General features: G+C 45.2%; 1 protein-coding gene across 1 annotated transcript in view; it reads left to right on the top strand.

Moving 5' to 3' along the window:
- The window catches only part of CACNA1B (calcium voltage-gated channel subunit alpha1 B), a 198,063-nt gene that overhangs the window by 125,398 nt on the left and 58,211 nt on the right, over positions 1 to 14,454 (top strand). The window contains exons 22-24 of the mRNA XM_077771531.1: positions 9,996 to 10,122; positions 12,802 to 12,931; positions 13,243 to 13,302. Coding sequence (XP_077627657.1) covers positions 9,996 to 10,122; positions 12,802 to 12,931; positions 13,243 to 13,302 — 317 coding nt within the window. The remainder of the gene's footprint in view (positions 1 to 9,995; positions 10,123 to 12,801; positions 12,932 to 13,242; positions 13,303 to 14,454) is intronic.

Below are 14,454 nucleotides of genomic sequence, written 5' to 3'. Positions count from 1 at the left end.
CCTGACATTTAAGCTCTTCTACCTTGCTAATGTGTTTAAGGCTTTAACCTTTATTGTAAGCAGTGTTTTAGTTGTATCTTACAAATTTTGAAAAACTATAGTTTTCTTCTAAATCTTTTTCCAAGTGTCATTGTAATTTCTCATTTGATATATGAGTTTGATGGTGGTAAACTCTCTAAATGTGCTTGAAGAATCTTTAACATTGGCTGTAAAAAGTAGTTTTGCTTTGTATGGAATGCTGGTTAGTTCTTCTCTCTGCATCGTGCAGTCCACCGTCCCTGCCATCTGCTGCTCCTGCGGAGACACCAGCCTTTCCTCCAAATTGCTCTTTTGTGTGGCTCTATCTTCTCTCCAGGCCACCCACAGAAGGTTTTTTTTTTTTTTTTGTAAGAAAATGGAAACTTTGAAAGCAGAGACACAAGCATTATTATGCCTAGCAATATTGGTAATAATTTTATATTATTTAATACCTGTCCCAAGTTTAAATTTCACCAATTGTCTCAAAAATGACTTTTTACAATTGATTTGTTAGAATTAGGATCCAAATACAGTTTACTCATCTGATTTTGCTTGATCTGTGTATGTCTCTTTTACCCTAAAACAATTTTCCCCTCTTATTTTATAATCGCATTTATTTGTTGAAGAAATTATGTCATTCATCCCATAGAATTTCCCACATTCTGAATTTGATTGTTTGCGTCATGGTGTCATTTAGTACATCCTCTGTCCTCAGTATCTCCTGTAAATGAGATCGAAAGCAACCTTCTGAACCGTGTTTGGTGTTGGTGGCAGTCCTGTGTCTTTAGGATGTTCAACAGCGTCCCTGGCCTTTGCCCTCCAGACGCCAGAAGCACTCTGTAATCTTGGTAACCGAAACACTTCTATAGACACGTTGCCAAATATCCCCAGGAGGTTAAGTTGCCCTTGTTTGTAAACTATAGATCTAGAGACTTGACTGGAATCAAATTAAACTCTTTGAAGAAGCTTCATAGGTGGCGGTGGACACTTCTATTGCATTACACCAGGAGAATGCGTAGTGTCTAGAGTCATAGGGGTTTCCTTCTGCTGATACTAAGATTCATCAGTGGTTTTGGTTTGATCCATCCACCAGCCTTTTGCCTAAAGAGTTTAGCAGACACTGATGTCTGTTACCCAGGTCTGTGATTTCATCATGTGTCACAAAATGATGGATTTATAATTCTGTCATTCTTTATTAATTTAGTATTTTGATGTTTTCCATGAGGAAAAACTTATCAATTGTTTGAAATACAGTTTGTATTTGTATTAAGCAACATACATGCTTAATTCTGTCCCTTTATGTACAGGTCTTTTTTTTTTTTTTAAGTTTATTTACTTATTTTTGAGAGCGAGCAAGTATGAGTGGGGGAAGGGCACAAGTGGTGGTAGAGGGAGAATCCCAAGCAGGCTCCACGTGGTCAGTGTGATCAACATGGAGCTTGTACTCACAAAACTGTGATATCACAACCAGAGTTGAAATCAAGAGTTGGTCACTTATTTGATTGAGCTACCTGGGCACCCCATGGGTCTTTATTTATTTTTTTCATTTATTTTTTTAGAGAGGGAGAACATGCGAGTGCAAGCAGGGGAAGGGACGGGGGATGGGGGGGGAATCTTAGGCAGGCTCCACGCTCAGCATGGACTTGATCTCATGACCTTGAGACCCTGACCTGAGCCAACATCAAGAGTCACGTGCTTAACCAGCTGAGCTACCCAGGTGCCCACATACGGGTCTTTGAAATAGTAAACTGATGCTCAGAAACTCTGGATGTGAGCAATGAGGAATTTATGAGAATTATCATCATGAGTTTGTTTGTTTGTTTTTTTTTAATGTGTTTGATGTGCTTTAGTCTTTGGACTCACTATTACTTTTCATACTCAGATTGTACCAACTTTGGCCATTGGGAGCCCATTAAGGTCGAGTTTTTTGGACCTCACATGCCTGTAGTTGTCTTTGGTAGCTTTCTGGTTTTCATCTATGACAACATGTGCCAGGGTTATTATGTACCTTTTCTGTCACAGACATGGAGTCAGCCATCTGTCCAAGAAGACCTGTGTACTGGACACTGGCTATTCCTACACATTTGCTTCTTCTTCACCTTCAGCTCCTCTTGAAGGACTTCCTATGACCACTGTGGGAAGAGGACAGGAAGTGGACAAACAGGAGAGTTTACATCTCCCAGGTGGCCAGAGCCACGAAGGAAGGGTGTAAAGAGTGAAAGCCCAGGTGCGCCTGGGTGGCTTAGTCGGTTAAGCGTCCGACTTTCGCTTAGGTCATGATCTCGCGGTTCGTGGGTTCGAGCCCCGCGTCGGGCTCTGTGCTGACTGCCAGCTCGGAGCCTGGAGCCTGTTTCAGAGTGTGCGACTCCCTCTCTCTCTGACCCTCCCCTGCTCACGCTGTCTCTCTCTCTCCTAGAAATAAATAAAAACATTAAAAAAAAAAAAAGAGTGAAAGCCCAGTCCTGTGGCTTCAGGTAGGGACGGCTTAGAGGTCTGACTTAGACCCCAGAGTCCCTGTGGGAGCAGCCTGACCCTGCTGTTGCAAGGGTTTACCTGAAACTGCGCTCTTGCTTGACTGTCTTCTCTTTCCTGTTGTTTTTCCCATTGCATGTTCTTACTTCCTTTGTCATAGATCAATTCACCATATACACATGGGTTTATTTGTGATTTTCTGTTTTGTTCTTTTGATCTGTGTGTCTGTTTCTGTGACAGTACCATACCATGTTGGATACTACATCTTTGTAGTGTATCTTGAAATCTGGGATTGTGGTACCTCCCATTTTGTTCTTCTTAAGATTGCTTTGGCTATTCGGGGTATTTTTTTTGTTCCATACAAATTTTAGGATTGTTTGTTCTAGTTCTGTGAAAAATGCCATTGGTATTTTGACAGAAATTGCCTTAAATCTGTAGATTGCTTGGTAATATGGACCTTTTAACTGTATTTGCTTTTCCAATCCATGAGCATGGAATATCTTTCCATTTGTTTGGGTTGTCTTCAATTTCTGTCATCAGTGTTTTATAGTTTTCAGAGTACAGGTCTTTCACTTTCTTGGTTAAAGTTTATTCCTAGGTATTTTCTTATTTTTATTGTTATTATTTTTTAATAGTCTTATTTATTTTTGAGAGACAGAGACTGAGCATAAGTCAGGGAGGGGCAGAGAGAGGGAGATACAGAATATGAAGCAGGCGCCAGGCTCTGAGCTGTCAGCACAGAACCCAACACGGGGCTCAGACTCATGACCCACGAGATCATGATCTGAGTCGAGGTCAGACACTTAACCGACTGAGCCACCCAGGCACCCTGGTATCTCATTATTTTTTTGTTAATTGTAAATGGAATTGTTTTCTTAATATCTCTTTCTGATTTTCATTATTCATAAAAATGCAACAGATTTCAGGGGTGCCTGGGTGGCCCAGTCGGTTAAGTGTCTGACTTCAGCTCAGGTCATGAGCTCATGGTTTGTGAGTTTGAGACCTGAATTGGGCTCTGTGCTCAGAGCCTGGAGCCTGCTTCAGATTCTGTGTCTTCCTCTCTCTCTGTCCCTCCCTTGCTCACGTTCTGTATATCTTTCTCTCAAAAATAAATAAATATTATAAAAATAAAATAAAAATAAATAAAATGCAACAGATTTCTGTATATTGATTTTGTATCCTGCAACTTTACTGAATTAATTTATCAGTTCTAATAGTTTTATGGGAATCTTTAGGGTTTTCTATATATAGTATCAAGTCATCTGCAAAAAGTAAAAATTATTTGTCTTACCAATTTGGTTTCTTTTTCACGTCTGGTTGCGGTGGCCAGGACTTCTAGTACTGTGTTGAATAAAAGTGGTGGGAATGGACACCATTGTCTTGTTCCTGATCTTAAGGGAATACCTCTCAGTTTTTGTTACCATAGTGTATGATGTTAACTATGGGTTTTTCATACATGGATTTTATTTGTATCATGTTTATTTCTTTTTGAGAAAGAGAGACAGAGTGAGCAGGCGAGGGACAGAGAGAGAGGGAGACACAGAATCTGAAGCAGCTCCGGGCTCCGAGCTGTCAGCACAGAGCCCGACGCGGGGCTCGAACTCACAAACTGTGAGATCATGACCTGAGTCAAAGTCAGATGCTTAACCGACTGAGCCCCCAGGCGCCCCTCACAGCATGGCCTTTATTATATTGAGGTATGTTCCCTCTAAGCCTACTTTGTTGAGGATTTTTATCATGAATGGGTGTTGTACTTTTCTCTTTTTTAAAGAGAAGACTATATCATATATTCTTTTGGCATTTGTAACTCAAATTTTTTTCTTCTTTCTTTTGGAAATATTAAGGAACTTGTTGTTTTTTGCTTACATGTCTCATTTTTCCCTCTATGAGTTTAAAAAAGCTATGAACTCTATTTCCGTTTTTTTTCCTAGCGATTATTCTAGTAATGCTATTGTGCACACATAACAAAGTCTACAGTTATTTTTACTCTAAGTTCTCTTTTGAGCAATGCTAAGACCCTAGAGCAGCAGCTGTAATCAGATTTCTCCCAACATCCTTGTTACTGTTGTCCTTTTTAGGACGTTTCAGTCCTGTTTCTAATCTTACAAAGTAGATATTATTGTTTTGACTTCTAGGGATCATGTTTATTTACGTGCACAAGGGTTTATCAGTTTCTTGGCTTTCCTTTTTGTCTGGCATCTCAGATGTTCCTTTATATCATTTTCTTTACTTTTTCATTGAAGTGTAATTAACATACAGTGTAATGTTAGCTTCAGTAGTACAATCCAGTGACTCAGCAATTCTGTATCTCACTCAGTGTTGATCATGGTGACTACACTCTTGATCACCTTCACCCACTTCACACATTCCTCACCTACCTCCCCTTTGGCAACCACCAGGTTTTTTCTCTGTGTATAAGACTTTGTGTTGTTGTTTTTCTCTTTTTATTTTGTTTGTTCAAATGTTTTGTTTCTTTTTTTAATGTTTATTTATTTTTGAGAGACAAAAAGAGACAGAGTGTGAGTGGGGGAGGAGAGAGAGAGAGAGAGAGAGAGAGAGAGACATAGAATCCGAAGCAGGCTCCAGGCTCTAAGGTGTCAGCACAGAGCTCAACATGGGGCTTGAACCCACAGACTGTGAGATCATGATCGGAGCCAAAGTTAGATGCTTGACTGACTGAGCCACCCAGGTGCCTCTTGAATGTTTTATTTATTAAATTCCACATATGAGTAATATCATTTGGTATTTGCCTTTCTCTGACTGAATTATTTTGCTTAGCCTAATATTGTGTAGATCCATTCATACTGTTTCATTCTTTTTATTTTATTTAATTCTTTTTAAGTTTATGTATATATTTTGATAGAGAGAGGGAGAGAGCAGGAGTATTTGGGGGCAGAGGAAAGGTAGGAGAGAATCCCAGGCGGGCTCTGTTCTGTCAGCACAGAGCCTGAGGCAGGGCCCTATTTCACAAACCCATGAGATCATAACCTGAGCTGAAACCAAGAGTTAGACACTGAACTGACTAAGCCATCCAGGCTCCCTGAATGCTGAGTAATGTTGTATTGTATACATATGCCACAACTTGCGCATCCATTTATCTATTATTGGACACTTAGGTTGCTTCCATTTTTTGGCCATTATAAATAATGCTGCAATAAACATAATGGTGCATATATCTTTTTGATTGAAATTTTCATATTCTTTGGGTAAATGCTCAGTAGTAGAGTCACTGGATCATCTGTTTTTATTTTTTGAGGCATCTCCATACTGTTTTCCACGGTGGCTGTACCAATTTGCATTCTCACCAACAGTGCAGAAGGGTTTTCTCTCTGTGTCCTCCCCAACACTTACTATTTCTTGTGTTTTTGATTAATATCATTTTCTGTCTTCCTTAACTATAGACATTCTTGCTACAACATGACATATTCATTCCTGACAATACCATGCACTGAATATAATAGGCCTGAGAGAAAAGATAAGGTAAAGGGCAGTAATTCAAGATCTGTGCAGCTCTGAAACTAGAACACTAACGGAAGCAAGAACAATCCTAATAAAAAGTAATAGCAAAGTTAAATCTCTGTTGGCATTGACCCCCAGGATCAAACCTTCATTTATCCTCTTTCCTTTGAGCTTCCTTGAGGGCATTTGCTTCTAGTGTAGACCAGCCTCATTTTGCCTATGTGCAGCAGTGAAGGAAGGGTAATTGGGGCTTATGGAGTGACTCTCATTCCCAGACACTTTGTTATTCTGTAACTTTAGTCTTTTTCTCTTTCTGCGTTGTAAGACTGTTGCTTTCTGCTTGGATTCTATTTCCTTGCACTACAAAGAGCAACATGGCCTTAGGGGAAAAGCTGGGGTGGGGGGGACTGTGGGGTCACTTCTGTGCTTCCCTTCTCCCAAGGATTGTGGCTTCTTGGCTTCTGTCCACATTGATTGGTTCCCAGTGCCTTTAAACAGTTACATTATGTATTTAGTTTGCTTTTATAGTTGTTTTCAGTGGAAGGATGAGTCCATTTACATTTCTCTGTCACAGATCACGAAATGCTGGATTAATTTTATAGACTTTTATGGTTTGTTCATTTAAGATTCATTTTTTGTTTCTTTACATATTTATATTTAGCTATTTTATATTTCTCATCTAAAAATTTTTTTTTAAAATTCTTGAATCTGGGGCCGCCTGGGCAGCTCAGTCAGCTAAGCATCTGAGTTTGGCTGAGATCATGATCGTGCATGAGTGTGAGCCTCGCATGGGGTGAGCACAAGCCTCATGTTGGGTGAGCCTGACCCCGGCTTCTGGTGAGCCCTGCTTCTCTTTCCCTCCCTCTCTCTGTCCCTCATGGGATTCTCTCTCCCTCTCTCTGTGTCCTTTTCTCACTTGTGTCTCCTTTCTCTCTCAAAAATAAATCAAGTAAATAAATAAAGTCTCTAAAAATATTCTTGTATCTGTAGTCTAGGGAGGGTTTAAATCTGTTGTTTCTGCTGTCTTTCATTCATGGTGATCTTGCTTCCTTGTATGTTTGGTGGCATTTTTTTTTTAAGTTTATTTATTTTGAGAGAGAGCCAGAGAGCACAAGTGGGGGAGGAACAGGAAGAGAGAGTGAGTGAGCACAAATGGGGCCAAGGCGAAGGGAGGGAGACAGTAATCCCAAGCCTCTGCGCCGTCTGCGAGCAAAGAGCCCGACATGGGGCTTGAACTCACGAACCCGTGAGATCATGACCTGAGCTGAAATCAAGAGTTGGAAGCTTAACCGGCTGAGCCCCCCAGGGGCCCCTCATTTGGCGGTATTTTTATTTAGAGTTCATATATGACTGACTTAAATCTACCATTTCTTGCCTGGGGTTTTGTGAGATAATGAAGCCCTCTATAAAATGAATCCATTGACTACATTTTCAGTTCTTCCAAGGGTGGCATATAGGTGGTGCCATTCTGAATGTACAGGAGAGGAATTCTCTCTCTAGCATGGGTGTCTGTGGGGTTTACATTCTCTTCAAGGTGAGAAGGTTGCCCAATCTGCAGGGCCAGATGAGGGGGTGCTTTTGTCATGACATCTGCTTTCCCAGAAGCCCAGAGCACCACCAGTCTGGGCTCACTTTAGTCTTCTTCGAGGGGAGCCGTTCAGTAGGAACCCTCATGTAGCTCTTTACTTTGTAGGGACCCGGAACGCAGGGCTCTTACCCCAGCCTTGGTAGGCCATGTCCTCACTAGGTAATGTCTCAGTTCGTAATCTAGAAAATGGAGATAACGGGGCGCCTGGGCGGCTCAGTCAGTGAGGCATGCAGATCTTGGTTTTGGCTCAAGTCATGATCTCACGGTCGTGGGTTTGGGCCCTGGTCCGGGCTCTGTGCTGGCCGTGCAGAGCCTCCTTGGGATTTTCTTTCTCTCTCTGCCCTTCCCCTGCGCTCGCTCGCTCTCTCTCTCTCTCTCTCTCTCTAGATAAAGAAGTAAAAAAAAAAAAAGAAAGAAAATGGAGATAATAATGCATGCAGTGAGTGCTGTTGGATCATACAGAGCACTTGGATGATGTCCGGCACATGGTTGTTTTTCGCAAATGTTCTCCTCCTTTCTTTATCCTTTGCTCTGTATCTGGCCATTTTGCTTGGTGAAGTATCCTGTTCCGTGATTAAACTTTTGTTACTGTCAAGTTTTTTTTTTCTTTTCCCTAACTTCTAACAATGAGTTTACTTAGTCTGCAGCAGTTTCATTTTGATCCTCTCCTTTTTTCCTGGTCTGCTTTTACTTAAGTGATGACTTTTGTTGTTGCTGTAAATCTATTTCAGGAGGAGTATTTCCATCCAGGGTCTAGCATCTTTGTTCTACTCCTTTCGAGCAGTAGAATTCCTCACTGAGTCTATATCGGTCCTGCCTCGCTGTTAACTGTGCGAGAGTCTGAAATGCTGTGGTTTTAAAATCATAAATGTTTCTTAATTTAAAAGTAATCTATGCTCATCATGGAAACAATTTTTAATTGTTATAAGTATAGTGAAGAGAATTAAAATTCCTGTCAGCCGTTAAGAGATTCCTGTTGCTATTACTAGTATTATTATTATTTTCGCGTTATTTCTCTTCCCATACACATTATTTTTTTGGAGTTGAGTACATCTTGGATATACAAGTATGTAGCCTTTTTTTAAACTTATGATATCATTAGTTTCTTTTCTCATGGAAACTATTTGTAGACATTTTTAATATCTGTAGTAAGATGATTCATATACATGGTCTTCCTCCTATAGCTGTACATTTTATGATTTTTTGTTTTGTAGAAGAACTTAACACAAACACCTTTGTGAATACAGACTTGTGTGCTTGTTTGATTTCCTTAGAAGATAATGTCTTACAGATTAAATCAACAAATAGAATTTTTTAGGACTTTATTGCCAAATTGCTTTCTGAGAAGATTATATAATTATGCCATCAGCCAGGAGTTTGGTGGATTGACAGCTGCTGCTGCTGCCCGGGCTCTTCCGCGTGTAGCCAGGACTTTTCTCTGGCCCCGCTGTCTTCTGCAGGACTAGTGGCCACACAGGCCCTGGGCATAGCCACCCTCATTTTCGCTACCCTTTGACAACCTCTGCTTTTATGTGTCTTGTAAGAAGTAAAAATGGGGTATGCCAATAGGCATTAGCTCCAGGTCACTGCACTGCCCTCCTGCCCCTGGGGTCTCAGGTACTCTGTTATCCGTGAGAATGGAAACATACTTCAGGAAAGTTAAAAATGAAAAGTCACTGTGAGGAAAACACTATGTACAGACAACAAAATCAATTTAACAAAAACAAGGTCATGGCCATTTTAACCCCAGGTAATTTGATTAGTGGGAAAGCAAAGGATGGGGCTGAGGGGCAGGGTGTAAGAAGTGGGGGGCAGAACCCATGCGAGATGTATGCTGTACTCAGGTCCTCCCTGGGTTACTGCCCTAGCTCTGTGGGTATTTGCCAGGGCCCTAAAGGCAGAATCCCTGGCAGGGTCTGGCTGGAACACCATGTTCGGGAGGGCATCCGTGTCCAGGACTGCTCCTCCCCGCCCTCCTGGCCCGAGATGCCTGCAGAGGCAGTGGGGCATTCTCACCTTTCCTCAGGGAGGCACTGAGCTCAGAACCGGGGAGGGGAGCCTACCGGTCCTGGTCTCTGGGGCCAGTGTGGACTTTGGTGTTCGTAGAACATCTAGACCAATGGCCCCTGGTGGAGGCAGAGGTGTCCACAGCCAAGGGCACAGTGCTGACCCTGGTACAGCAAGAAATGAGGAGGGTCTTCAGTGCTGTCTCAGTTCTCAGTTGTGATCTGACTGTGACTGGAGGGAGTCTCATGTGAAGCTGTGTTCTTAGCCACACACCCTTCCCTGGCTGGATCCCTGCAGACCTGTATGGTTGGGGACGGGACCGCATCTGTCGCCTGGGTGAGTCCTGTGTGATGTGGGCTTCACATGTACCACACCTCTAACTCGGTGGCCCTGTGTGATGTGGGCTCCTCGTGTGCCACACCTCTAACTCGGTGGCCCTGTATCCTTGTAGGTGGTAACGTGGACCTGGAAAGCCAAGCTGAGGGGAAGAAGGAGGTAGAAGCTGATGACGTGATGAGGAGTGGCCCCCGACCTATCGTCCCATACAGCTCCATGTTCTGTTTAAGCCCCACCAACCTGTGAGTCTCCTTCACCTGCCCATGCTGTGTGCCTGTCCCATGTCTGTGACCATGATCCAAGTGCATGGTAGCAGGGTATGCTGACATGACCCGGCAGACCAACTGATTCCGTGTACTTTGCATGTTCTAATGTCCTGAGCATCACAGCAGTCTGCAAGGACATACTTCTCTTACCTCACCCTACAGAGGAGAACACAAAGCCACAGGGAAGGTCCATGGCTTGTCCACAGACACACAGCCAGTCAGCCCTAATGGTAGAACTAGGGTTTAAACCTAGTTAGTCAGTCCCAGAGCCTTGCTGTTAACCCCCACTGTGGCGAGGGTTCATTGCCACACACGTGCACCTAATTCATGGTCCATCATGTATGCACACTTCCATTTGTCCACCTTTCCATCATGCCCACTGTGCATGCATGCATGTGTGTGCGCACCACATTCACTCACATATCTGCCCATTTCTCTCTTCTCGGCTTATCACGAAGTCACCAGCATTTCTCATCCACTCATCAGCCCAACTGCTGCATTGGGTCAACCAATATTTACATACTAACAGCATTTTAGGTGCTGGGAATGCATGGTAATGAGCAGAACAAACAAGGATCCCTGTCCTTAATAAGCTAAGTGAAGACAGGAAGGTCATGTTTGGTCTCAGTGGGCGGCAACAATGGTGAGGAGGGGGAAGGAGACCATCCCTGGTAGAGTCAATAGATAGAGCAAAAGTGGAAGCACTTAAAAGCCAGCGTGTTGGAGCAGGGAGGCCAGAAAGCAGCCAGATCTGGTTGAGTCAGGCTTCATCCTCTGTCCCCATCCCTCCAGCCTGCAGTCGCTCCATTCAGTCTCCATTTTCCATCCTCCATCCCTTTCTCCATGCCTTCATTCAACACACATTTCCTGGGAGCTTGCTCTGCTCTGTTAGGGAATGTGGCCCTGCCTGTGAACACTGCTGTGTGGTGCAGGAGGGGACAGGTAACATCTGGGAGCAGCTGGGGAATGTCAGGGGGCCTTTCTGGAGGAAGTAGGGATCTTAGTTGAATCCTGAAGGGTGGATGAGAGCTAAGGTGAAGAGAGAGGAACAAGCATTCGTTGTGGAGAGTAGAGAAATCATAATGGTCTAGTGAGGGCGTCAGGTGCAGAACAGCTGAAGACAGGACCGAGTGGAAAAGCACAGAGGCCAGCCAGCTGTTTTGTGTCCTATGAAGAGGCTGTGATTTGCCCTCAGAGCACCGAGAAGCGTGGAGAGACAGCTGGGGGTCAGTTGCAATACAGGCTGCATGTCAGCAGAGTCCTTGGACACCATTTACTAGGTGGTCAGGGTTTTCTGGAAAAGATGGACAAGATCTGATGTTATGTGTGGAGGTTTGGGAGTGAAATGCTTGGGGAGAAATTTTGGAAACAGAATCAGTGGAACTTGATGATAAATTAGATGTGGAAGGAGAAGGGGATGTCAGGGATGACACCCAGAGTTTCCGCCTGATGGCTGGGGCCCCACCAAGCTAGGGAGGCGAACGCAGACCCTGCAGAGCTGGGGTGGCTGGTGGACATCTCAAGGCCAGGTGAGTTCAGGGGCAGATGCTAGGGGTGGAGCTCAAGGTGGATACTCAACCCTGAGATGCAGAAGGAAAGAGGCAGAGATGGAGCATCCTGGAGCTGGGAAGAAAGGTGTGTACGTGCAGAGGGAGGCATGGCCATGGGAAGAGCGGTTCTGGTGGGTGTGGGGGCCAGAGTGTGGCAATGGCTGTGGTGAAGAGGAAAAGAGCATAGTAGGCCCTTCAAGGCAGAGAGAAGTGGGTGGGTGTGGCCCGGAGGTGGGAGCTCCTTCAGACCTAAGGCCCTGGGAATAGGGAAGTGGTGGTAAGAGGGAGGGGCAGAGCCCAGAGTTGGGACATATGTCTGCCCTGTACAATGGTTCTGTGACTGCTCCTCCTTGTCACCTTCACTGCCCTCATAGAGGTCTTCCCAGACCTGCTGGGTCACCATCTACTGCTGTGTTCTAGCACCTGTCAGCATCTGAGAGTCTCCTGTTGGGTTATGTCTACACTGTACTCTGGTGCCCTTGTTCACCACTGCACCCCTCCTGTCTGGCACGTGCCTCCACACAGCAGAATAGTGGTCAGTGATGCTGACTAGTGCTGAAGGTGGACAAGGGACTAAGTACAGGTGTGTGCATGCAGCTCTGGGGGCTCAGACAGACACAGACCAGCGTGGACCTAGAGAAGCTTCCTGGGCTCTCCAGAGCGGCCTGCTGTCCATAGGAGTGCTGGTGTTCAACCTCCTCCTCTCCGAGCAACCCCTCCATGCCACGTACAGCAGGCCTGTAAATCAGTACAGGGCACGGCTGTCCACACGCAGAAGTAAATGAGTGGGTGTGGCTGTGCTCTCACAGAACTTTATGGACACACACAGGCCTGTGAACTATAATTTGCTGGCCCCTGCCTTCCCACCCCTCTTCCTGAGACACCCTCTCAAGAGTCTGAGTCACCATCAATAAGCTGGCTGCTGTCTCCCAATCCAGAGATACTTAGTACAGCTTGGTTCTGGCATAACACTTTCTTGCAGGGAAAGGCCAAGCATGTGCTCTGGTGCAGGGGTGGAGTGGGTGGGATTGGGTGGAGAGGTGGGGGGGGGAGGGGCAGCCCAGCCCACATGTGGGTCCCGGGTGATCTGTGCTTTGCCCCACAGGCTCCGCCGCTTCTGCCATTACATCGTGACCATGCGGTACTTTGAGATGGTCATCCTCGTGGTCATTGCCCTGAGCAGCATTGCCCTGGCAGCTGAGGATCCTGTGCGGACAGACTCACCCAGGAACAATGTGAGCACCTCATTCAGGCTGTGGAGGGACTGGGAGGTGCCAGAGTCCTGTCTGCTCCCTCTAGGGGTGTGGGGATGAAGGTCTGGGGGCACCTCTTGGTCCAGCCCCAAGTTATAGACAGGAATAGTGAGGATGTGCCCAGGGCCAGGGCTGTTGCCAGCTGGGATTCCTCCCATGACAGTGACCCACAGCCCCCCTGGCCAAGGAGGTGTCTTGCTCAGAGGCCTGGAGGGAAAACGTGTTCCCCCTGAAATAGTCTCAGCTCAAGCTTTCAGCCTAGCCTTTGACAATAACCTTCCTGCTGTTTCTAGGCTCTGAAATACATGGACTACATTTTCACAGGCGTCTTTACCTTTGAGATGGTGATAAAGGTGAGATGTGTGGTTGCCCTGGTGGCTCCAGGGCTTTGCTCATCCTCCCCTATGACTGAGATGCCACGGGGCCCCTGTGGCCTCTGATGAGGGCATGTGGTGGGTGTGCCCTGGGTGTATGCTCAGTGAGAGAGCGCATGCACAGGTGTGTGGTGATGTGTGTTGCGGAGGGCAGAGGCCAGTTCATGAAAGAGTCACCACATTATCCCAGCTTTGGGAGAGCTCACCAACACCATCCCTGTCTCCACCTCACTGCTAAGCAAGGGCTACAGGCTTCCGTGAGCGTGGGCTCAACCTCCCCCTCGGGGTTGCCTCCTGATAGCAGAGGAGGAAGGCCCATGACATCAGGCTGGGAAGAAGGGAAGCCTGGGGAGAGGGTGGAGGCCTCAGCACCCGAACGTCACGGTAAGTGAGTGCTGAAGACTCGTGTAAAAGAACTCAGGGGGCGCTGGGGTGGCTCAGTCAGCTAAGCGTCTGACACCTGACTCCAGCTCAGGTCATGATCTCGTGGTTATGAGATGGAGCCCTACATCTTCATCCATAAGATTTTCTCTCCCTCTTCCTCTGCTCCTACTCTGCTTGCTTGAGTGTGCACATGTTGTCTCTCAAAAAAATAAATAGGGGCACCTGGGTGGCTTAGTCAGTTGGGTGGCTGACTTTGGCTCAGGTCATGATTTCGCGGTTCGTGCGTTCAAGCCCCGCATTGGGCTCTGTGCTGACAGCTCAGAGCCTGGAGCCTGTTTCAGATTCTGTGTCTCCCTCCCTCTCTGACCCTCCCCTTCTTACGCTGTCTTTCTCTCTCAGAAATAAATAAAAAATGTTAAAAAAATAATAAATAAATAAATAAAAAGTAAATGAATAAATAAATAAAAAGTAAATAAATAAAATAAAAGAGCTCAAGTGTTCGATGTTCGATTAAAGACTGACCATTTCATTATGATTATTTCTGTCTCTAAGTATTGACAGGCACTGCTCCTTTTTAAGTGTCTGACAGGTGGCAGTGCAACACAGCTGCATGCACACACATATGCAATCTTTGACTACAGTGCAGCTTCGGGTGTGCCAATAACTTGGTGACTTCCGTGTGTGTGTCCATCTGTATATCATCTCTGCTTCTTCACTTCCTCTTGTAAATTCCTGGGGCGGGGGGGG

The sequence above is a fragment of the Crocuta crocuta genome, unplaced genomic scaffold (genome assembly GCF_008692635.1).
Source record: "Crocuta crocuta isolate KB4526 unplaced genomic scaffold, BGI_CrCroc_1.0 scaffold1013, whole genome shotgun sequence".
Lineage (NCBI taxonomy): Eukaryota > Metazoa > Chordata > Mammalia > Carnivora > Hyaenidae > Crocuta > Crocuta crocuta.
This window is presented reverse-complemented; position numbering and strand designations above follow the sequence as displayed.